Source organism: Choloepus didactylus, chromosome 27 (assembly GCF_015220235.1).
Source record: "Choloepus didactylus isolate mChoDid1 chromosome 27, mChoDid1.pri, whole genome shotgun sequence".
NCBI classification, from domain to species: domain Eukaryota; kingdom Metazoa; phylum Chordata; class Mammalia; order Pilosa; family Megalonychidae; genus Choloepus; species Choloepus didactylus.
The window spans coordinates 7,647,049-7,670,374 of NC_051333.1; the positions used below are offsets into that span (position 1 = coordinate 7,647,049).

General features: G+C 56.3%; 2 protein-coding genes across 6 annotated transcripts; one reads left to right on the plus strand and one right to left on the minus strand.

The window, feature by feature from the left end:
* Positions 1 to 4,014: 4,014 nt before the first annotated feature.
* Positions 4,015 to 16,100, minus strand: ALDH16A1 (aldehyde dehydrogenase 16 family member A1). 3 transcript variants are annotated; one of them, XM_037819513.1, is made up of 17 exons: positions 15,946 to 16,099; positions 11,999 to 12,101; positions 11,528 to 11,654; positions 10,780 to 10,958; positions 10,585 to 10,662; positions 10,310 to 10,491; positions 10,074 to 10,226; positions 9,270 to 9,455; positions 9,097 to 9,192; positions 8,818 to 8,954; positions 8,540 to 8,645; positions 8,329 to 8,459; positions 7,783 to 7,950; positions 7,410 to 7,605; positions 5,489 to 5,674; positions 5,063 to 5,185; positions 4,015 to 4,551 (listed from the first exon to the last, which is right to left on the minus strand). In XM_037819513.1, the coding sequence occupies exons 1-17, from the start codon at positions 16,033 to 16,035 to the stop codon at positions 4,390 to 4,392; spliced, it is 2,403 nt and encodes an 800-aa protein (XP_037675441.1). In that variant the 5' UTR covers positions 16,036 to 16,099; the 3' UTR covers positions 4,015 to 4,389. The 3 variants fall into 3 exon arrangements, with proteins under 3 accessions (XP_037675441.1, XP_037675440.1, XP_037675442.1); XM_037819512.1 differs by having other exon boundaries at positions 10,585 to 10,958; positions 15,946 to 16,100; XM_037819514.1 differs by lacking the exon at positions 15,946 to 16,099 and adding an exon at positions 12,447 to 12,472 and having other exon boundaries at positions 10,585 to 10,958.
* PIH1D1 (PIH1 domain containing 1) lies at positions 15,865 to 20,668 on the plus strand. 3 transcript variants are annotated; one of them, XM_037819516.1, is made up of 10 exons: positions 15,865 to 16,254; positions 16,986 to 17,079; positions 17,412 to 17,478; positions 17,813 to 18,022; positions 18,925 to 18,986; positions 19,078 to 19,159; positions 19,472 to 19,607; positions 19,869 to 19,944; positions 20,259 to 20,402; positions 20,542 to 20,668. In XM_037819516.1, exons 1-10 carry the CDS (start codon positions 16,229 to 16,231, stop codon positions 20,581 to 20,583), a joined length of 939 nt encoding a protein of 312 aa, XP_037675444.1. In that variant the 5' UTR covers positions 15,865 to 16,228; the 3' UTR covers positions 20,584 to 20,668. The 3 variants fall into 3 exon arrangements, with proteins under 3 accessions (XP_037675444.1, XP_037675445.1, XP_037675446.1); XM_037819517.1 differs by having other exon boundaries at positions 15,868 to 16,254; positions 17,813 to 17,992; XM_037819518.1 differs by lacking the exon at positions 15,865 to 16,254 and adding an exon at positions 16,307 to 16,879.
* The last annotated feature ends 2,658 nt before the right edge of the window (positions 20,669 to 23,326 follow it).

The window sequence follows — 23,326 nt, forward strand, 5'->3', positions numbered from 1 at the left end:
TGACCGTTTCCTTCCGCACTTGCTACTAGGGTTTGCTGCCAACTCAGATATGGACTCAGTGGGACCCGAGAGAGTTTACTGCCCGGGGGAGGAGATGGACACTAAGCCAGTGAGCAAACGAGCATTTTACTGCAGTTGTTTCATGTGACAAGAGCCAGCTCCAGTCCCCCCCTGCTCGGGCTCCCCACGGCTCCCCAGCCCAAGCTCCCCAACCTGGTTCAAGGCACAGGGGGTCAGGCCTGGCCTGCCTCTGCAGCCTCGTTTCCATTGTTCTTTTTGTTCCGGCAACACAGAGCCGTGTGTGGCTGCTGTTAACAAATCACTTTCAAACAAGGGACATCTGTTCTTTCCAAATTCTGGAAACCAGAAATCTGAAATCAGGGTGTCGGCAGGGCTGGGCGCCCCCCAGAGGCTCCATCCCTCGTCTCTTCCAGCTTCCGGTGGCGCCCCGCATTCCTTGACTTGTGCCCATGTCACCCTGATTTCTGCCTCCATCTTCACACGGCCTTCTTCCCTCGTTTTCTCTGTGTGCCTCTTGTAGAGACATTTGTCATTGGATATAGGGCCCATCTCGAGATCCTTAAACTAAAGACATCGGCAAGGTCTTTATTTCCAAATATGGTCACACTGGTGGATTCCAGGCATTGGTGGCTTAAACTTCAAGGCCACCATGCAACCCACCAGTTCCCAAGCTGCCCCCCTCGCCCCCGGGCCTTTGTGTAGCTGCTCCCCCTGCCTGAGATGCTTGCCCACATCCCCTTTTCAAGTTGGAGAGATCCTCAGTGTCCTTCAAGACTTGATGCAGATGGTACCGCCCTGCCCCGGAAGATTCCTGCCCCCCTCATCTCTCACACACACTCGGGGACAGGGAGCTTCGATTATGCCCCACGTCACCTCGGGTTCTGTCTCTGTGTCTTTCAACCGGAGCTGCCCACACCACTCAGTCTTCTCAGTCACAGATCCTCTGTGGCTCCCTGGGGCCTTAGGACACACTCTTGGTCCCCTTGCCTGGAGTTGAGGTCCAGCTTTTTCTGGTCTTACCCACCCTTCCAGCTTCCTCTCCCCACAAATAACAAAGCCCTCAACTGCCAGCTCCAAGTCTCGGCTGGGGGGAATGGGGAGCTCGCCTGGGTCCCACAGTGCCCTGTGCCCTCCCCTGCTGCAGAGGTGACGGGTCTCCCTCGCTTGGGCCGGAACTTGCTGAGTAGGTGGCTCTGACAGTTCTCTGGCCTCCAGCCTTGTCCGGTCAGGGGCTGGCACACAGCAGGACTCACGGGAAGTGTCTTGTGACGTCAGGACTGGCAGGCAACCCTTCTCGCCCTTGATTTGCCACTATGGGGCCTTGGCCAGCCTCTTGTCCTCCCTAAGCCTCAGTTTCTTCATCTTCACAATGGGAGTCAGAATATAAGGTCCCTTCCACAGCTGGGGTTCTCTGAAGTTCTTCCTTGTTCTATTTCTTCCCTGCCCCCCACCTGCCGCCCCCCCTCCCTGGGCCCCCACCAAAGAAATGAGAGGGTGCAGTGACAGGTGCCACTTCCGGGTGGAAGGGGGTCTGCGGTGGGAAGATATGTTGAGACATCTGGGGCATCTGTCGGCCAAATTTCCTGCGCGGCTCTGATGACTGGAGACCCCACCGCCAATCCTCGATGGACAGGATGCGTGAGCAAGAAATGAACTGTCTGGCTTGTTACTGCAGCAAAGCCCAGCCCATCCTGACTGCTACACCCATGCTTCCCCCTGCCCCTCACCCCCTGCCCTTCGCCTCACTTCCTCCCGGCAGCCTGCTTAGCGTCCTTGTCACAGTGAGTAGACTTCTCTCAATTATTCACTTGTTTTCTATCTGTCTCCTCTTGTGGCAGGCAGAACAATGTCACGTCCCCTTTGCTCCATTCCCTGAAAGATGTCCATGTCCTCATCCCTGGAACTGGGAGCATCTTCTCGTACAAGGCAAAGGGACTTTGCAGGTGGGATTAAATGAAGGATCCTGAGATGGGAGGCCATCTCATCCCAGATGGTCTGGGTGGGCCCGATACAATCACAAGGGTCCTTATAGGAGCAAGAAGGAGGCTTGAGAGCCAGAGAGAGAGGTAGAGAGAAGGAGCATGACGGCAGCAGCACAGGCTGGAGTGATGTGAGGAGGGGGCCATGAGCCAAGGAATGTGAGTGGCCTCTAGATGCCAGAGGAGGCCAGGGAACAGACTCTCCCCAGAGCCTCCCGAGGGAACACAGCCCTATGGACATTGATTTTAGCCACGAAGGCCCATTTCAGACTTCCAAACTCTAGAACTGTCAGTGAATGTTTTAAGCCACCAAGTTTGAGGAAACTTGTTACAGCAGCCTGAGGGAGCTGATACACCCCACAGCCACCAGGACGGCCACTCCGAGAGGGCAGGCTCTGTGTTGTTCGTGGTTGTGTCCTCAGCACCTAAAAAGCACTCAGTCAGTATTGGTTGAGCAGACCGGGAGAGCCTGTCCCCTGGCCTGAGACAACTGGACCAGAGATGGACAACTGACCCAGGCCAATCAGATTTCTTCTCCCGGGGAAAAGGTGCTGCGGGCAGCCCGTGGCCTGGGCTAGGATAGAGAGCTCTGCCATGGTTAGCTCTGGCTGCTGAAAGCAATGGGATGGACCCTGGGGTGTCCTACGGAACCCAGGAGGGAGCTGTCAAGCTGTGTCTGAGCACAAGCAAGAGCTAGGGTCCTCCAGGGACATCCCCCCACCTCCTCTCACTACTCTCTCTCCAATGGCCTAGCTCCCAGGAGATCATTTCTTCTGCCCAGACTCAGATGCAGAGAGGAAGTTGCCCCTTCTGGCATACAACGGGGGAAAAGATCTTGACCAACAACCACCCAGGACACAACCAGCCTCTAATTAAATAGCTAACCTGTAGTAAGCATGTCCTGTGTATCTATCACCAAGTCAACCCAATGAGGCTGGAACTATTAGCCCCATTTTACAGATGAGGAAACCGAGGCTCAGAGAGGTTGTGAAGCTTTCCCAAGGTCACAAAGCTAGAAAGATTCGAATGAAACAGACAGGCAGAGATACAAGACTCAAGAGATCACGAGGCCCACAGAGAAAGGAATTGCTTGGTTCCCACCTGTATTCAGGATCCCAGGACCAAGTCCTGAGGCTCCCAGGTGCCTGCCCTGCCCTGTCTTCAGTATGGTATCTCTGTAATCTTCCAGAAAATTCTCTTTTCTCCTAAGCTGGGAAGAGTGGGTTCCTTGCATCAAAAAGAGTTCTGGTGATGACATGGAGAGATTGGAACCCTTGTACATTCCTGGTAGGGATGTAAAACGGTATAGCCACTGTGGAAAACACTTTGGTGGTCCCACAAAATGTTCAAAAGCGAATGACCATATGACCCAGCATTTCCATTCCTGGGTATAAACCCAAGATTTGAAACAAGGGCCTCGAACAGATACTTGTATACTAATGTTCACAGAAGCATGATTCACAACAGCTAAAAGGGGGAAACAACCCAAGCACCCCTCAACAGATGAACAGATAAGCAAAATGTGTTCTGTCCCTGCCACAGAATATCACTCAGCCATAAGAAGCAACAAAAAGTTCTGCTCCATGCTACAACTTGGATGAACCTTGAAAACAGGAAACTAAGTGAAATAAGCCAGACACAAAAGGATAAATATTGTATGATTCCACTTACATGAAATAGCTAAAATCAGCAAATTTATAGGAACAGAAACTGGGTTAAAGGTTGTCAGGGGCTGGGTGAGGAGGGATGGGGGGTTAGTGCTTAATGGGTGTAGAGTTTCAGTTTGTTTCATGGGGGATGAAGAAGTTTCGGTAATGGATGGTGGTGATGGCAGCACAACACGGTGAATGTAATTAACGTGTACGGTTTCGAAATGGTTAAAATGGCAAACTTTGTTATAGATACGTGTTACCACAATAAAATAAGATAAAAATAATTCAGGAATCCCATAAGTCAGTTGTTCAATTATATGTAGCTTGAAATCTGACACAGGGAAGTATTTACACCATGGAAATTGGCAGAAGTTACTCATCAGGGTTTTTATTTTATCCCGGAGAGCTGGTCTACCAGCACACCCCTGATTCACAAGACAAGTCAGCAGAGAACCCCGGAGACCGGAGGCTGGGAGGCCCCATTTGGGGACCCTCAGACTTCCCTTATCTGTTCACAAACACAGTGTTGTACTTGAGCCAGCCCCTGGGCTGCTGAATGTCGGAACTAAAATGGCCTCAAGTAGACCAGAACTTGCTGTTGCCCCTCCCTGAGAAGCACAGCCAGCGTGGGTCAGACGGTTTATTGGAGGGCACGGGAAACCACAGTGTAAGGGAAGTTCCAGGCATCTGGTGTCCGTCTCCCATCCGTCCAGGCTGGGGTGGCGGGTGCTGAGGCCTCAGTCCCCCATGGGCAGCCACAGGGCCTTGGTCCGTGCCGCCCGCAGCCCCAGCTCGGTGCCTGCCCCCTCGGCCTCCTGCTCCCAGGCCCGCGGGCAGCCCCTGTTCACCCACACCGGCTTGAGATTTCCTGCGGAGGCCCACTCCACAAACTGGGAGCCCTGCGATGGGGAGAGGGTGGGGTCAGCCCTGCACCCACCGGCTCGGGCGCAAAGCAGCTGCTCCCTTAGCAACAACGATGACTACTGAGGAGGGGCCTAGGAGCTTGAACCAGGCTCTGTTGCTATAACGCTCAGCTCCTGGCAAGCAAACCTTCCAGGTGCTGAGGGAAAAGAGGGTGACCCTCGGAGCTAGGAAATTTCCTCCCTGTTCCTCCCAAGTGGGGCCCAAGGCTCCTGTTAGCAAGTTGTTCCTGTCCATCCCCAGGTTGACTCGGTTGCTAGGGTGTGGTCCTTAGCAACAGGCTGGCCAATGAGATCAGCTCTTTGGGCTAGGCAGCGTCTCAGGCTGCTGTTGCTAAGGAGATCCTCTTCCTCAGCAACCAGGGTTCTAAAGGGACAGGGCCTCCAAACCTCACTGCCAAGGAGTTCCAAGGGGGTGCAGACGTGTTCCCCGAAAAGGAAGAGACTGTGGATGAGGGTTAAGACGCCAAGAAGGGCAAATAAGGAGTACCTGGGCAGAGCCAAAATACCACAGGGCCTGGACGTCCTGGTGCAGGGCCAGGCAGCGGGTCAGGTGGTCCCGGTCTCCAGTCACCACGTTCACCAGGCCCGCGGGGAACAGGGTCGCCACGTCCTAGGGATGGGGGAGCAGGCCACCCAGGGTTGGGAGGGAAGGAGGCAGAGACCCCAATGGGAGTGGGGTGGGGTAAGGGGTGAGCCTCTGGGGGTGGCCTTGGGGCTTCCCGAAGGCATGGACTGGACTCATGGATTTGTGAAGGCTCCAAGTCTGGGTTGCTGAGGAGTCAGGGCCTGGACACTGGGGCTGGGGTTCCTGAGGCATCAGTAAGGAGGTGAAGGGAGAACCAAGCTCCCCGCGGGCCACTGGGGCAACTTTCACCTGTCTGCTTGCCCCTGGCAGGAAGGCAGGTGGCTGTACCTGGCAGATCTCCAGGGCGGGCAGGGGACAGGCCCCGCTGGGCACCAAGACCAGGGCGTTGCCGTGGGCCAGGGCGGGGGCCAGCAGGGACATGAAGGCCAGCAGGGGCCACTCGTCCGGGCACACGATCGCCAGCACCCCCAGCGGCTCCCGCAGCCGCAGCACGGGGCCTCTCAGCCCTGCCACCTGCAGAGATAGGGAGGGTCAAGGAAGGGCAGAGGGAGCCCACCCCCCCCCCACGGCCTCCTCCACCCCCTGCCCTTTCCTTTCTCTCATCTCCATCTTCGCTTCTCTGCAACGCCACCAGATTATCACCAGAGGATGGCTGGCAGCACGGACTGGGTTCCAATCCCAGCTGTGTGACCCTCAGCAAGTTACTTAGCCTCTCTGGGCCTTGGTTTCCCACTTTAAAAATGACACTAGTAACAACACCTACCTCATAGACTTGTTATAAGGATGAAAGGAGCTATGTAGTGGGCTACAAGGCTGTGTGTGTGCTTTTTAAAAAGCTTTATTGCAGTATAATTGTCATTCATTAAATGGTACACATTTCAAAGGTACAATCTGATAAGTTTAGATGTATGTATACACCTGCAAAACCATGACCACCATTAAGATAATGAACTTTACCACCCAAAATTTCTGTGTGCCCCTTTACTGTCCCTCCTTCCTGCTCTTCTCTGCACCCTCCCTGTTCTCAGGCCACCACTGATTTGCTTCCTGTCACTAGAGATTAGTTTGCATTTTTTAGAACTTTCTGTCTAGGGAAGTATAAGTCTGTACTCTTTGGCTTCTTTCACTCAGCATTATTATTTTGAGATGCATCTGTGCTGTAAAACATGATCACTCCTTTTTATTGCTGAGTAGGAATCTACTATACAGATGGATCACATTTTGCTTATCTATCAGCCTAATGATGGGCATTTGAGTGGTCTCCAGTTTTTGACTATTATGAATAATGCTGCTATGTATTTTAGTGTATTAAGTTATTGCATGGATCTAGGCTTTTGTTTATCTTGGATAAAACACCTAGGAGTCATGGCTGGGTCATACAGTTTAATTGTTTAACCTTCAGCAGAACTGCCAAACTTCTCCAAGGTGGCTGTGCCACCTTCCATTCCCACCGGCCATGAATGACGTCTCCTGTTATTCTCGCCAACACTTGGAAAATCAGTGTTTTGAATTTCAGCCATTCTAATCAACATGTTTCGTATCTCACTGGGGGTATGACTTTCATTTCCCTAATGGCTAACGATACTGAGCATTTTTCCATGTGCTCATTGGCCATCTGTGTGCAAACATTTTTTTACTCCTTGTCTATATGTCAGGCACTAAGTAATTTAGGTGTTTAACTCATTTAGTCCTGACGACAACTCCGCAGGCTGTGCAATTATATAATTAAACAGTTGCACGCTGTTTCTGGAGGAGGACGGAGAGGCCCAGGTCAAGTGACAGACAAGCTGTCTTTTTAGTATTTTTCCATTATCTCTACCCCTGAGCGCCTCTTATGGCACTTCTGCAGTCATTGAATCCTCACACTTTCTTCAGTTCACATCAGCACAGAATATACATTTAGCTCATATTATGTATATAAAAACAACAGAAATCACTCCAAGCAATACTATGTGCAGGGCATTCGACATTTTGTATCCTATCCTCTTTTGTTAACAAAATAAAAAAAAAAAGCATGTGGTTATGACCCACTAAATTGATTTCACGGCCCTGGAAAGGGTCCCGAACCACGCTTTGGAAAACACTGCTGTATGAGGTAGGCAGGAAGCCCATTACACAGAGGAGGAAACCGAGGCGCAGAGAGGCTCAGCCTGGCTGAGGTTTAGGCACCAGGATGTGGAGGGGCGGGGCCTGTGTGGAGCCTCCCCTCTGGCCCCCCTCCAGACTGGCTGCCCACAGACCCTCTCACCTGCAAGGAGTGGCCCTGGGTCCGCGCCCCCCATGCACGAAGCCGCTCCACGCTCAGCTCCACCTCCACCTTGGCAACCTCAGGCTTCAGCCCCTGCCTCTCCAGCCTCGCGGTCAGGGGGGACTCCCGGCGCTCCAGCGCAGCTGCCAGAGCCCAGAGCAGGGCCGCCCGGACCCCTGGCGACTGGGCTGCCCACCTGAGGGCAGAGGGGACAGGACACCTCAGACACAACCCTAGAGGGGAGTGTGTGGCCAGATCCCACATCTTGTCAGCGCTGGGAGCTCAGGCCCCAAGGCCCAGCAGCCTTTGGGGACCCTAGATAACCCTCTCTGGCACCCCATGACCCCTGGCTTTGCCTCGTGACCCCACTTACCCAGGGGCGGCCTGGTGAGCAGCCTCCACGGCCCCTCGGATGTCCTTGGCTCCACCCTCAGCCACGTAGCCTTGGAGGATGCCGTCAGGATCCCGGACGGGCCTGGAGCTCCGGGCCCCAGGGTCCTGGAAACGGCCCCCAACGAAGAGCCCGTAGGGGGGTGCTGGGCTGGGGTAGGGAAAGGAGTGAGGGCGGCCAGGGGCTGCCTAGACCCATGCTCTACCCCACTGGATGGGCCACCTCAGCTCCCATGAGCCTCTGGGAGACACCAAACTCCTGCTCCCATGAGCTTCTGGGGGCTTCAAACTTCTAATGCCATGAGTCTCTGGGGGTCACAGTATGGAGCAGACCTGATACTCCCACCACCTTAGAGTAAGCGAGGGCATAAAACTCCAAATGCAATCTCCATCAGGACCTGGGGACCCCTGAGACGATTCTAAAGACCCTTCCTCCAGTCTATGGGAAACCAGATACCCCTGCCCGCCCCCAAACCACCAGCCCCTGCTCCCACAGATTCTGGGATTTGCAAACCTTGGAACAGCTCACCTGGGCCCTATTTCCGGCCCAGCTGGGAGGGTTGAGGGGGCAGCAAGGCCAAAGGTGTCGTAGTTGAGGTTCTTGGACAGGTAGGGCAGCCGGACAGGGGTCCCCGAGGGCTGCAGATACTCATACAGACCCTGTGGGAGGGGCAGCGTCAGGAGGGTGCGGGTGGGCAGGGCAGGGCAGGGCAGGGGCAATGGCGGGGGGAAGCACTCACCTCCACGCCCCCGTGCCAGGAAGACCCGCTCTCCTTGCAGCCACCTGTGGGCACCGCGGGGTCTCGGAGGCCATGGGCATTGACCCAGACTGTGCCCATATGGAGCCTGAGGGAAAAGACAGAGAAAGAGGGAGGTGAGGAGTGGTGGAGACCCAGAGAGGGGGCAGAGACCTGGGGGAGTGGACAGAGACCCGGAGACAGGGAGACACAGAGATGAGGCGAGAGACGAGTTTGGGCATCACAGGCCAACCTGCGTGGCCCAGCAGGGGCTGACTGACCTGTAGCCCAGCTCCAGCGCCTGCCCCAGCCTCTCACTCCACACACTGGCACTGCCTCCCCGAGGCGTCCCGTTGGCCACCGCCAGGGCCTCCTTGGCCGTGCGGAACGGGGAGGCCACGACCAGAGGCCATGGAACCTGGGAGGTAACGGGGAGCTCAGGCCATCAGGCCAGTCCCAATCCCACCCTTTAGGGGGCAGCCCCAGCTCTGGATGGAGGGTCACTTCCGGGACTGCCAGCAGGGTAGTGCTGCATAGGAGGCCCCACCCGAGGGGCTCACCTCTGCCTGGGCACACGGGGCGGCTGGGGGCAGGTCAGAGATCAAGGTTGGGGGATAGAATGGGCTGCCTGTGGGCACATCCCCAGCCTGGAACACCTGGGAAGAAAGAGAAAGATCTAGAAGCTCACCCCAACACCTCCTCCCTCACACCCAGAAGCCAGCTCCCCACTCACCTGTGCACCCTGGCTCTGGGCCTCCTGCACGTAGCGCTGGGCCAGGTCACGCGCAGCAGCCCCTCGGGCCCCCATGTCCACGGCCCCGTCCAGCCCTCGGCCGCCCCGAAGCCGCCCCATCCTCACCTGGAGCCGCTGCATGGTCTCATCCCACACAGACTCCTGGACAAGGAGCCTGAGGCCCCCCTGTGAGGAAAAGGGTGTCAGGGTGGGCAAACCCGGGGCCCCCGTAGAGGATGCTCAGACACAGAGATGAAAACGCAGGTCAGGGCAGGGTCACGCAGAGGTGGTCAAAGACCCAAGGACTCCCGGGGACCCCAAAGCTGGGGCAGGGCGTGGAGTGACAGAAACGTGGTGATTCGAAGAGAGAAGACAGAATTTGGAAAAGGAGAGGCATGGACATGCAGAAAAAGGGAAAGAGAGAGAGAAAGAGAGAGTCCTAAAGAACGAGGAGCAGAGGGCAAACAGCTCCCACATTCCCCGAGACCAGGGAAGCAGGGACGCTCAGAAACTGAGGTGCTGCCGAGTTCTGGAGATCTCAAGGGTGCAGAGTCCCTGCTTGGGGAGGTGGAAAAGGCCCAGAAATGGACGGTGGTGATGGTGGCACAACATGGTGGACATAATTAATAACCCTGAATTGTGCACTTACAAACAGCTAAAACAGGAAATGCTATGTTGTATGTAGATTACCACACAAACACACAAAAAAACAGAGCTTCGGAGACACAAAGACCTGAAGGTTAAAAAGAACAGAGAAACGGGGCCCCAGAGTCTGGGGTGGACGCATGCGGCCCTGGGCCTCACCGGGCTTTGGTCCGACCAGGCCGCATCCACGACGCCCTCCAGGGCCGAGTCCAAGTCCGCCGTGTCCGTCAGCAGCAGCAGCGACTCTGTCCCCAAGGCCAGGCCCAGCTCCGCGCCCTGCCCGGCCAGGGTCCGCCGAAGGGCACGTCCTTCCTAGGGGACCCCACTGGGGTCAGCTGGGTCGGAGCCTCGGGGACCCCAGCCATGCTCTGCACCACCCCCAGCCCAGAAAATACCTCAACGGCTCCGCAGAAGGCCACCTTCCGGACCCCAGGCTGGGCGGCCAGCACGGGCCCCAGGGATGCGGGGCCGCTGACCACGTTGAGGATTCCTGGGTGTTGGCCTAAGTCCCCCACCAGCTGAGCCAGGAGGAGGGGTGTCGGGGAGGCCGGGGGCACGAGGACCACCACAGTGCAGCCTGGGAAGGAGGGCAGCTCAAGACCCCAGAGTCCAGGCCCCCAGCCCCTCCTCCCTCAGACCCTGGAGTACGGGCCCCCAGCCCATCATTTACCCATAGCCAGGGCAGGGCAAATCCTCCACATCATCTCAAGGAAGGTGAAAGTAGGTGGCAGGATGAGACCAACTACTCCTGGAAGAGAAAATGTGGGGCTAAGGCTGGTACTGTCAGGAGTTGAGGGGGTGCCGCTGAGGCTGGGATCCCTGGGTCTGAGAGAGGAGGGGCTGGGGCCGGGACTCTTGCTCTCACCCACAGGCTCCCAGCCGGCCAGCACCTCCTCCTGGGTGTGGGCCTGGCCTGCATAGTACTGCAGCAGCTGCTGGGCCACTGGGACATCCCTGTCTCGAACCTCCCTCACAGCCCGCCCGGTAACCAGGGTCTCCAGGGTCCACAGCAGCCGCTGGTGCTTCCGGATCATCTCAGCCAGCCTGGGGAGAAAGAAGGAGGGGATGGTCATTTCTCAATGCTCCTCGCCTGATAGACCCCAGCTCCTAGAACGGCCCCATATCCCTGCACTACAATCCCCATGAGTCTCTGGGGCATCCCCATCATTTATTTTCCAGGAGTGGGCAGCATCAGATATTTATGGGACATGTAGTCTAAGAAACACAAATCCTCGGAGTGTCGTGGGAAGGCCTTGCCACCCGTAAACCCCTAGTGAATTCAGTCTTATCAGCTTCTGATCCCAACAGTATTTTGGATCTTTGTCTCTATCTGCCCCAAAAATGTGCTGGGAAATGGGGTTTGGGGCTCTTTTAGTTTCAATGTACAGATGAGAAATGGAACGCAATGAGACCCAAAGATCTTCAGGGAAGTAGAGGTTTTGCTGTTACTAGACCCAGAGGGTACGAAATGGGTTTTGGGGGGCCATTAATGCCCCCCAAGCAAGCTGGGAAATAGCCACTAATTAACTCAATAGGGTACTGGAAGGTAGAGTCCTTGTTCCCACAGCTCCAGGACTCCCACCTCCCAGGGACCCACCCCTCACCTGACTTACCTGGTCAGGAGCTGGGCCCGAAGGGCCCCAGGGTGCCTGCTCCAGCTCTCGAAAGCGGTCCTGGCTGCCTCCACCGCTGCAGCCACATCCTCGGCCTGTGCTTGGAGACAACTGGCCAAGCTGTCTCCTGAGGAGGGCACCCAGATGGGAGGAGAGCAGGGGCACCCATGTCAGACTGGGGCAGGGGCTCTCTGATCGTGGGAGCGCCCAAGGCAATGAAGCTGGTCCCCAGCCCCCTTCTGGGTCTGATAAATGGAAATGATAATCTCTAGGTCCCGACTCAGGCTGCCTCCCACGGGCAAGCAAGGGATTTCAGAGAGACTTCAAAAGGGGCTGGGACCACAAGCAGGGCGACTGCTAGCAGGAGAACTAGAAAGCGCAGCCTTCTCCCCACACTGTCTGCTTCCTGTGCAAAAAGAACAGGGTGTCCTTGGCGGGACTGAGGACTGGCGCTCCCTCCCTCCCTCGTACCTGAGATGGGGTCCTGGCAAGGCACGGAATCCCTGTGCGCCGGTTTTAACCACTTTCCGTTTACATAGAGACCCAAGTGCCGGTCCTGGGTGTCCAGCCAGGCCTGGGGGAGGGAGGGACGGTTTGGAAAGGTGTCTGGGGGGCAGCTGGGACCGCTCAACAGCTACTGAGCGTCCTCTGGGAAGGGGAACCCCGGTTCTCATCACTCCGTGAGCTAATTCTTTGCCTCCATCTTCTTTGCTTGTTGTTTTTTGTGGTAAAATACATGTAACATAAAATTCCCCACTCTATACAATTCAGTGGCATTTGGTGCATTCACAATGTCATGCAACCATCACCACTCTCTAGTTCCAGAACCTCTCCATCAGCCCAAAAGGAAACCCTGTACCCATTAGATAGTCATCCCCCAATTTGCCACCCCTACTCCCAGCCCCTGGCAACCACTAACGTTTTCAAGGTTCACCCATGTTGCAGCACGCCATCAGAGCTTCACTAACATTCCACTGGGTGTAGAGACCACTCATTTGTTGGTGGACACTTGGGTTGCTTCCACCTTTGGGCTATTGTGAATAATGCCGCTATGAACATTTTGCATCCAAGTATCCATGTGAGTCCATTTTCAATTATTATGGGTATACATCCAGGAGCAGAATTGCTGGATCACATGGTAACTTTGTTACACTTATTGAGGAACTGCCAAATGTTTTCCAGGGAGGATGCACCTGTTTACCTCTTGCCTCCCCCTCCCCACAATACATGAGGGTCCTCGTAATGTCTTTTAAAGGGGAAGGATGTGAACAAAGGAATGGCCAAACCTTTTCTCCACCATGGAAAAACGACCTCAGGTTAGCTTCCTATTTCCCTGGAAACCCAATCCAGTTGGAATGTCAGCTACGTTCACCCCAGGTTGGTCCACTCTACTTGGTCTGGGAAAACTGGGTGTGTCCCTTGCCACGATCATGAGAGTGCATCAAGCACCATCAGTTTCTCTGTGGGGTGTGGGGCTTCTAAGCCTGGGTGCCTCCGGTCCCCACCCATGTAATCTCATTCCCGTACACCTGAGCTGTCCTCACTTGGGGAAGCAGTGTAGACCCCCATGGAAGGTGCAGGCCTGATGCTGCCCTGCTGTGCTTCCCACATGGCATCCTGAGCCAGGGACAGCCTATTTGGGTCTTGGTTCTGCAAAGCATCTGAGACTAAGACGTGGCGTTGTGGAGGAGCATAGCATGGCCCCAGGGCCAGATGGCCTGGGTTGGATTCCTGGCTCTGCTACTTACCTCATGTACAATGTTGGCTTACACTCTGCTGAATCATCTGGAAGATGGGGATAATTGTGGCCCCTCCATACCTCACAGGAGACTAATGACTTACCTACTTAGAGCAGGGCTACTTACGTACTTGCTACTAATTTTATTGTGTCTCACCCTCCACATTTGCTCCATGTTCCCTTCCTTTCTCTCCCAGTCCTGTCTTCCCTGTTGCCAAATTAAAGGCCCAGTTCTACTTTCTCCTTTCCAAACTCTGTCTTCTCTTAGCATCCATCCCCAAGGCCACATTTTTTTCATTTCCTCTTACCCTGCCAGCTGGTTCTTCTAATTTTTCTCTAAAGTGGTTACCTAGAAGTTCCAAACTCAAATGTGCCCAGGGAAAAAGACATTTATGAAACAGTCGGGGAATGTGAACACGAACTGGGCATTAGCTGATATTAAAGAGTGACTCAATATTTAATGTGAGAACTGCATGGTGGTTATGGCACAAAATGAGCCTTTGTTAGAAACAGAGATTCAAATATTTATGGCTAAAATAACAAGACCTTCCTTTGGGATTTGCTTCAAATATGCTGAAACAAAACAAAAAACCAAGAGAGAAACAAATGTTGATTATTGTCAAAGCTGGCTGATGGGTAAACAGGAGTTCATAATATTAAGTTCTCTGCAGAAGTTTGGAAATTCCCAAAAATGGAAACACAAAGGCTATCTGTGCAAGACTTAGGAGGGTCTGATGAGACTGGGAGCTTGGGAATTGTCAAGCTATTGGATCCAGATGATTTTTGTCAGGGAACATGAGCCAAAGGTTACCCAATTCTGGGATATTATTTTCAAGAGGAGCTGGAATCTGGGATGTTTACATGGAATTAGTTGTCCGCTAACTCAAAAATGTTTCCAAAAAACAAGTTTGTTGGTCAAGTCTGGCACACAAACCATAGGTTTGGGACATTTAGCGGGGATGGGGGGGTGGGAACCATTGACTCTGGAATCCAAGGGTTCTGCAATCCAAGGGTTCTGGAATCCTAGGACTCTGGAATCTGGGGTTTCAGCTTCAAGCCTCAGCTTCACCCCTTTTAAGCTGTGTTGACCATGGGCAAGTTACTTAACCTCTCCAGGCTTCCATCTGTTATAAATATCACCAAAACAACCACACTAATAGCATGTTCCTCCCAGTTATTCTGGGAATTGAATAAGATGAGTTTAGCACAAAGCCTGGTAAATAGAGAACATCAGATAAACAGAAGCTATTGACACCTTATTGCTATTTACAGGATAATCCACCAAGCTTGGCAATTCTCTACCCTATCGCAAATCCTCTTCTTGTCTGACTCTACATGACATTCCCAGAAAATCTTGTCATTCCCACTCCCTCAGTTACCGGTTCAATTCTCTTTTTACACTGGTGACTCCCAGGTCTCGTCGGTCTTGAGGTGCAAGACCAAGTGTCATCTGTCTCCTGCACACTGCCCGTGGCTGTCCTCAGGCCCTTCACACTCACCACATCACAACTGAGCTCAGCATCCTCCCTGGCAAACCTGCTCCTCCTGGGTTCACCACATGGGGCATGGCCATCCAGTCCCTGGGCCGACCCCAGGCCTTGTCCTTGCCCTCTCAATCTGCCAAACCCTGTTTCTCCTGCATCTCAGCCTCATCCCCTCCTCTCCATCCCCACAGCTGGGAGCAGGCTCTGGCCTCACCTGGATCACTGTTCCAACCCCTTCTCCTTCTCCAGCTCAGCCCCCATGAGGTCCCAGAGGCTTCTTTTTGACACCCAGAGCTTACCCTAACCCCTCCCCCTCCAGACAAGACTAAACTCCTCAGGCCTGGGTCTGGGCAACCCCGAGGGGCTCTGGAGAAGTACAGAAAATTCAAGGCACCCTATTTATCCACAGGAATGCCAAGAGGGTTCTGTGGGACCCTGGGGAACACGGGACTCCTGAGAAGTTCTGAAGAATCCTGGGGGCTCCTGGGAGCCTCGTGAGGATTTTAACGGGCCGTGATGAATCATGGCAGCCTCGTGGGATGTTCTGGGGGGTCCTGAGGGATCATGGGAGCGCCAAGGGGGTACTCCGAGGGGCCGCAGGTAATTACAGGAGATTCTGATGTACTCGGGGGTTCCGAGCGTTCCCAGGAGACTACAGGAGCCTCACAAGTACTGAGGGGCCCTAAAGAATCACGGGAGCTTCACGGAGGTTCTGAGGGTCTCCGAGAGGTCAAGGGAACCCCCCCCAGAAATTGAGATGCCCCGGGGGATCACGAGAGCAGCAGGGTGTTCTCACGAATCATGCTACTTCTACGGGAATTTTGGCGGTCCTGGAAAGATCACGGGAGCCCCAAAGGAATTCTGGGGCTTCCGGGAGATCACGGGAGATTCTGAGGGGGTCTGAAGAACCACAGGAGTTCCTCGGGAAGTTCTGAGGAATCGCCGAAACACCACCGAGAGCTCTGGACCTCGAAGCGCGAGACATCCGGGAACACACTAAACTGCTCAGACGCGGCACCCGCAAAGGCTCAAGGGAACGTCCTCCAGGGGTGGGGCCTATGGGGTGGTGGGAATCCGGGTGGCTGAGAGGGGCGGAGTTACTGAGCTGCCGCGATGGACCACGGGAATCAGCGCGCCAGAACCGTCCCGGGAGAACTGGGGTAGCCGGGGGCAGTGCCGGCCCGGCCGGCCCTCACCAGTGCGCACGCGTGGCTCTCCGGCGCCGGCCCGTACTCCAGCGTGGTGAAGATCTCCCCGGCGCGGGGTGCCGGGCGCGTCGCAGCCATTACCCGGGGACTGCGGGGCGCTCTGCCCAAGAGGGAACTTGGAGGGCCAAAGGGCGGCACCGCCTCCTCCCGCCCAGAGGGGACGGGACTAACGGGAACGGGGCGGAGCTATAGGCGCGTATAGCCCCGCCCACCCCACCGCAGGGCACGGTAGCCCCGCCCACAGGCTCACGCTGGGAATGTCGACCAGGGCATGCGTACTACTCCAGGCAGGAAGAGGTGAGGACCCGAGATGTGGGTTCCCGGCACATAGGGGTCTCCGGGTTTAGGATGGCGGCCGCTTCGGCGTCCTCCAATCACAGTGCATCTTTTAGTCCGAAATGCATTTACTAGGGAAGCGAATCTAGTTCTGAGAGAAAATGATAGTTCAGAGATCACATGGGAGTCTTTAAAACAGATTTTGAGATTAAGATTTTGGAAGCGTGACACTTCTGCATCATTATCTGGCCGAGAGTGGTTGTCGGGAAGGAGCGGAAGTGAGGCTTTATCGAGAGAGGAAGTGTGGCATTTAGAAATCAGTGTTTACGGTCGAGGTGGGAAGGGTAGCCTCAGCTTTCATTTTTGATTGGGCAAAGTGGGAGGCGTGGTTTCAGGCCTCGAATGTGATTGGTCGGAAATGGAATGCCGTTGCACGTTTGTGGCCTAGTGTTCCTGTAGTCGGAAGTGTGGCTTACTCCAGGCCCACCCGTACGCCGAGACCGGAAGTGCGGCGCTCGTGTGTAAATTTGGCACGTAGGGTCCGGCGTTCATGCAGAGATTTTGGTTCCCAACATATTTGATCACGGTGTCTGCTCGGAATGGAATTGTAGTTTTAGATCAGATTCTTAGGTTTTCGGACACAAAAGTGGGTGTTGATTGAGGGGCCGGGAGCGGGCCCCAGAGTTCGGATCCTGGGGAATCTGGGATCCCCACGTCGGGGTTGCCGGGGACGCCTAGTTCTCTTTTCCCAGGATAATGGCAGACTCGAAGTTGCTGGTGCCGGAGCTAAGCGATACAGACGCGATGGGCGCTGAGACGGCGCGCTTCGAGGAGCTGCTGCTGCAGGTGAGGACTGACCGGACTCAAAGATCCCTGGATATTCGGGAATTATTTGTGTTTAGAGATGGGACTCCAGTTCTCAGAATGCACTGAGGCGGCAACAGGACCTTCGGGAATTGTAGTTGCTTGGCTTCAAGTTTGCCAGGCTCTGGAAGAAATAGAAAAGGAGTTCGGATTGTTCTAAGGGGTCCTCAAAGGAGGGAGGGAAACTAGTGTGCCTTATTCCTTTTGTTATCCACTGCTCTCATATCTTACAGTTGTTCAGTAAATATCTGAGGAACAAATGAGGGGTTTAACAGCACAAACTCCAAGCCTGGAGACTGTTTTCCTTCACACAGGCCTCCAAGGAGCTACAGCAAGCCCAGACAACCAGACCAGAGTCTACACAGATCCAACCTCAGCCTGGTGAGAAAGACAGAAACCCAGAGAGAGAGGGATGGAGCCCTGAAGAGAGGGACAGAGACCAGGGTCAGAGGACACAGAGAGAGGAGGAAGGAAAGAGACACAATAATGGGGTGTAGAGGCTGGGGTGAGGGTGGCGGGGTGTGAGGAGGGATCCAGAGAGAGGACGGGGGGTGCTGACAGCAGGAGTGGGCAGCGGGACAGACAGGAGGAAGAGGGTCAGTGATTTTGGGAACAGACTCAAACAGAGGAGGACAACAGAAGAAGGAAAAGAAGGGGACAGAGACTAGAGAGGATGTTCAGAGACAGTTGGGCAGGACACACCCACTCCCACCAGGTTTCTGCGTAAAGACCAGTTCATCGCAAGGGAAGGTTTTCATCAACATCTGTCACTCTCCTTCCATCCCTCCTCCTGCTGACGTGACTGAGGACGAGCTGCTTCAAATGCTTGAGGAGGACCAAGCTGGGTTTCGCATCCCCATGAGTCTGGGAGAGCCTCATGCCGAACTGGATGCAAGTCAGTGCTCTCAGGGACCCAGGAGTCTAGATGCTCAGGCCCCTCTTCCCTCAGAACCCAGAAATCTGGCCCCCTTCATCTGCTGCTCTCTCTGGCCTATCCCTCACCTCCTGGGCACCCAGCACCTGCTCTCTGGTGTAGTCCTGGCAGCACACCTCCCTGCTCCACCTCAGGGTGGCGGAGGGTTGGGCACGGTGTGCTAGGCTCCTTAGCTGAGTTCCAGGGCCTTGTCTCACTCTTTCATGTCTGTTTTCTTCTCTGTCTCTATATCCTTGTTCTTTCAGTTCACACCTGTCTCCTGAAGCCTCCCGAGGACCAAGCTTTCCGGGGGAGGGGGGGTGGGACGCAACAATTTCAATATGGTGTTATCCCTGCTACATTGGAGAGAGCACCCAGCATAGCCCTCAGAGGCCCTTCACCCACATCGAGCGATCAGGGAAGGCTTCCCGGAGGAGATGTCTAACAAACTTTGAAAGAACTGTAGGAGTTCATCTGGCAAAGACAGAGCATAGGGCTCCAGGCAGAGGGGCAGTGGGGCCCGGAGGACAGGGAGAATGATAGGATTGGATGGCCAGTAACTGAGTGATTGCAAGAGACGAGAGTTCTAGAGGAGAAGAGTGTTTCTCTGAGAGGTGGGGGCCTGGACGTTCGGCTGGGGGTGCTGGGGAGCCACTGGAGGGCTGTGAGCCAGGGCATGGTCAGCAATGGGGACTTGGTGGGGACGGACGGACTGGGGCGAACCTGGAGGCCCGCGAGGAGATTGGGCTGGAGTCCCGGCTGGGAAGGACCTTTCTGAGCCCTCGCTTCCTAATCGTCTCAGGGTCTCTCTAGTTCTTGCGGTTGCTGTCCCTAGTGTATTTCTTCCTGTCTGTGCCTGGGTGGTGGGGTACCTGCGGAGGGCTGGGGGCCTTATCCCCGTTCTCTCCCCGCAGAAAGCCAGGGCTGTACCGCCTACGACGTAGCTGTGAACAGCGACTTCTACCGGCGGATGCAGGTTGGGGGCGGGGCTGTGGGGGGGCCTGGGAAGGAGCCTCTCCCTGCCCCACCCCAGGGCCCCGCATCTCTTCTCCCTCTCTCGCCCCTAGAACAGCGATTTCTTGCGAGAGCTCGTGGTCACTATTGCCAGGGAGGGTCTTGAGGACAAATACAAGCTGCGTCTGAATCCGGGTGAGGGGCGGGGTCACGGCCCCCGGCGAGGCGGTGCCCGGCTGCGGCCTCTAGGGAGGGGCGGGGCCAGCCCCGGGGTTCCCGCTAGGGGGCGGGGTCTGAGCGGGAGCGCCTCTAGGCGGCGGATTTTATTGGGGAAAATCCGGGGATGGGCGGGGCCAACGCGAGCCTTTTTCTTAGAGCCACGCCTGGGGGCGTGGTCAGGCCCCAAGCCGGCGGGGTAGGGGCGGAGCCTGAGGTGCGAGGCCTCCAGAGTCCGCCGAGGGCACCCTGGGGGGGGGCAGCCTTGACCATGGGCTCCCTCCGCCGCAGAATGGCGCATGTTGAAGAACCGGCCTTTCCTGGGCTCCATCTCGCAACAGAACATCCGCTCCCAGCAGCGTCCACGGATCCAGGAGCTGGAGAGCCTGTACACGCCGGACTTCCCTTCCCCAGCAGCTCAGGAAGGGTGGGCCTTCAGGGGTCCCTTCTCATGTCTGCCCATTGCTCTTCCACCCCCCGCCCCACCCCCCAGTCTTCCCTTCCCACTCAGCCTGGGACGCTGGAGACCCAGAGAGGAGAGAAGCAAAGCTCCTGGTTTCCCGGGGTGACAGGGCTGGGAGGAGGGAGCCAGGGTTGGGGGGCAGCAGGCCAGGCCGAGGGGCAGCCTCACCTATCCCCCACAAAGACCTGGTGGCCGTCCTCCATTCTGAGTCTTGTTCCCCTCCAGCCCTGAGAAGCCTCACCTGAACCTCTGGCTGGAAGCCCCTGACCTCCTCTTGGCTGAAATTGACTTCCCCAAACTGGTGAGGGCCCACTCCACCAGAGCAGGACATCTGGGAGGGTTGGGGGTCTGAGCAGGGACTCCTGCCAGCCTGGGCTCTGCAGGTTGGTGCCGCCTTCTGAGCACACAGCTTCCTCTCTGCCATGGGGCTGTCAGCCCACCCTTTGCTGCTGCCCCGCGGGTCCCCAGGGGAGACCTGTGACTCCCGTCCTCTGCTTTTTTCCTGGGAGATCAGATCTTTTAATTGCAGTGTCCCCACACAGAGCTGCTCTGGTTCGTCCCTGTTATTATGGTCCCGTTGCTGGGGAGGGTGGGCTGATGCCACCGCCTCCCTAGGATGGAGTCTTGGGGCTGTCGCTGGAGATTGGGGAGAACCGCCTGGTGGTAGGGGGCCCCCAGCAGCTGTACCATCTGGACACCTACATCCCCGTGCGGATCAACTCCGAGGAGAGCAAGGCAGCCTTCCACCGGAAGAGGAAGGTTCGGGGGTGTGGGTGGGGTGGGGAGTGGGGGTAGGGAGAGGGTGCAGGGAAGCGGGAGAACGGGAAAGGGGCAGGATGCCAGGTCTGAGGGAGGAGGGGCTGGGGCCTGAGTCTTCACCCTTTTCCATTTTCCTCAGCAACTGTTGGTGGCGATGCCCCTTTTGTCAGTGCCTTCTTGACCAGGAAGTCTCCCTGTGTTTTCAAGAGTGGAAAAGAGGCTGTTGTCTTCTCTAAGACAATTTGGAATAAAAGATTTTTGCCTTCGTTCTGTGTCTGGCTTGGGGTAAATTGGACGTTGAGAAGAAGAGAGACGTTGGGCTTGGCACTAGGGTCCCACGGAGGCCATGGCCATAGTCCCTGCCCCCCCCCATCCCCTTCTCAGCCTCCTCCCTGGCTTCCTGGCCCCAATCTCTCCCCTCCAGTCAGCCCCCCATGTGACCCAGAGCTGCCTCTACCCCTCTCCTGCTCCCAGCTCTCCCGTAACTCCCTAGGGGCCCCTGAGGTGGTCCAAGCCCCTCTGCCTGGCACTCAAAGCCAGGGGCCTGGCCCCCTTCACCTCTCCCCTTTCACCTCTTCATCTGTGACCCAGTCAGGGAGCAGCAGTGTCCCCACCACAGCTGTTTCTCACACCTCAGCACCCGCTGCTCCCTCTGCCTCATACCCTCCACTGGTGCACGCACCCAGGCAACTTCTAATTGCCTTATATTCTCAGTGCAGAAGTCCCCCTGCCCCCAGTTGTTTCCCACCCCCCATTGTCTCTCCAGCTGCTCACCCTGACAAGCTGCCCATCCCCAGAATCCGGCCTCACACCACAATCACACCAAACTCTCTAGTGCCTCAAACCACCAGAATCTCACCTCCTGACCTTCCCAGGGGTTGGGGACACATCCCCTAGCTCCACGGACTCCACCCCCCCACCCCGCCAGTCATCCCTTTTATCAAGCTTTTCCTGGAAACTTTTTCTAACTTGAGGCTTTCTGATCCTCCCCTCTAGCTGCGTTGGAATCCTCTGTTACTAACCTTGCCCAGTGTGTTGCCTTACATGTCCCCTATAATGTAACAATACCTGGCACGTAGTAAGCACTGAAATATTTGTTGAATTAATGAATGATTGCCACAACGCCCTCCCCCCAAGTGAATCCTAGGAAAAGTAAACGGAAGGATGCTGAAGGGTCAGCGAGGCCAGTGTTGTTGACCCACCGAGCGGGTGAGAGGGAGAGTAGATGGTGAAGAGGTCAGCAAGAGGGTGGGTGACGTGCGTGAGCGAACAGGGTCGCCGTGTCCGCCAGAGGGCGCAACGTAGCCGCCGCCCGCTGTCCCAGAGAGCAAGAACTACATTTCCCAGCGGCCCTCGGAGCACGCGACCCTTCCGAGGCAGGCGGGGCCGCCCAGCGACCGCTGGGACGTGTAGTTCGCGCGGGGACCCTCCGTGGGAGGTAGAGGAACTCGTTCGCAGGTCCCGAAAAGGTGCTGGGCCGGGTTCTTCCCGCCTTCCTCGGTCTCCATGGTGACGGTTCCGGCTGCGGCCCGGGCCTTGGCGGCGGCGGGGCCCCCTCCCCACTCCCTCCTCTTCACCATCTGCTCCGCCCTCACACCTGGCCGGGAGCCGCGGCCGTCGCCTCTGCACGCGGGCTTGGGCTGCCGCCGCCACCAGGTGGCGCGTGTGGACGGCTCCGCGGACTCCTCCTCACTCAGACCCAGGAGTCCGGGCCCCTGGCGCCTCCTGCCCAGGATGCTGGGGGTTCTCAAAAAGGCAAAGTCGCGGGATCCCGAGTCCCAGCGAAAAACGGCTAGAGGCAAGAGCCCCCGCGGGCAGCGGATGCCCGGTCCCTCCGTTGGCGGCGTCCACCCGCCGCTCTGTCTGCTCCACCCGCCCCCTCTTCTGTGGGACCTGTGCCACATCATGAAAATTTAATCCCAAATGCATTTGCGGCCCGATGCGGGGAGGAGGTGGGGAAAGGAGCACTCTCCAGGGTCCCGGCTCCGGAGGTAGGATCAGCCCCGGCGGGAGAGGCTGGTCTGGCTAAAGGGGCGAGCAGGACCTGTCTGCAGGCTTGGACAGTGGAGAGAGATCCCAGAGGGGCGGGGAGAGATCCCAGGGGGTGGGACAGATCCCGGGGGCGGGGTCAGATCTCAGGGGGCGGGGTCAGATCCCAGGGGGCGGGGACAGAACCTGGGGGCGGGACAGAACTCAGAGGGCAAAGACAGAACCTGGAGGATGACACAGAACTCAGATCCCAGGGATGTGGGGAAGGAACACAGAGGGAGGAGGGAACTCTGGGGGTCATGACTGGCCACTGGAGGGATGTAAGTGTAGCGGTGGGACTCAGAGGGAGGAAGAAATCGGGAGTAGGGGGCGAAACTGAGGAAGAGAAGCAACTGGGAGGGGGGGATGAGTTCAGACGGGAAATGGACGTGGAGTGGAGTGGAATTCAAAAGGACAAAGATAGAAACTCCAAGGAGGGATGGAAATCAAAGGTGCAGGAACTGGGTGGGGGGAGGAACTGGGAGGAAAGAAAATGGGGGGATAGAACTGGGGGAGGGCAGAGTTCACGACAGGGGACGTGGAACTAGAAGGCACAGAATTTAGGAGAAACAGAACTGAGAGGGTGAAACGCAGAGGAGGGAATCTGAAGGGAAGATAGTATTCCCAGGAACGAAATTGGGGAGACGGAATTAGGGGGAACTGAAGTAGGGGAGACAAGCTTCTGACGGGAAAGATAACTCAAGGGAGGAAAGAAAATCTGAGATGGGGGATCGGGGTGGTATGGAACTGCAGGAAGTAACTCGGGGGAGGGAGGGAACTGGGGGGCGCTGCAGCTCAGAACGCAGAGGCGTGGTCTTGGAATGGACAACTGGAGAACCCGGCTGGTGGGCGGGGCGGGGCGGGGCTAGAGCTCACGGGGCGGGGCCTCTCCCGGG

Coding starts and splice junctions, on each gene's coding strand:
- ALDH16A1 (XM_037819512.1), bottom strand. CDS start 16,035: ATGGCTGCGACGCGCCCGGCACCCCGCGCCGGGGAGATCTTCACCACG. Junction 8,955..9,096: donor CCCCGTGTGCCCAGGCAGAG/GTGAGCCCCTCG, acceptor GTTACCTCCCAG/GTTCCATGGCCTCTGGTCGT. Junction 5,186..5,488: donor CCGCCCTGGAGATCTGCCAG/GTACAGCCACCT, acceptor CCCCATCCCTAG/GACGTGGCGACCCTGTTCCC.
- PIH1D1 (XM_037819516.1), top strand. CDS start 16,229: ATGCGTACTACTCCAGGCAGGAAGAG. Junction 17,080..17,411: donor TCGAGGAGCTGCTGCTGCAG/GTGAGGACTGAC, acceptor TCCTTCACACAG/GCCTCCAAGGAGCTACAGCA. Junction 18,987..19,077: donor ACTTCTACCGGCGGATGCAG/GTTGGGGGCGGG, acceptor TCTCGCCCCTAG/AACAGCGATTTCTTGCGAGA.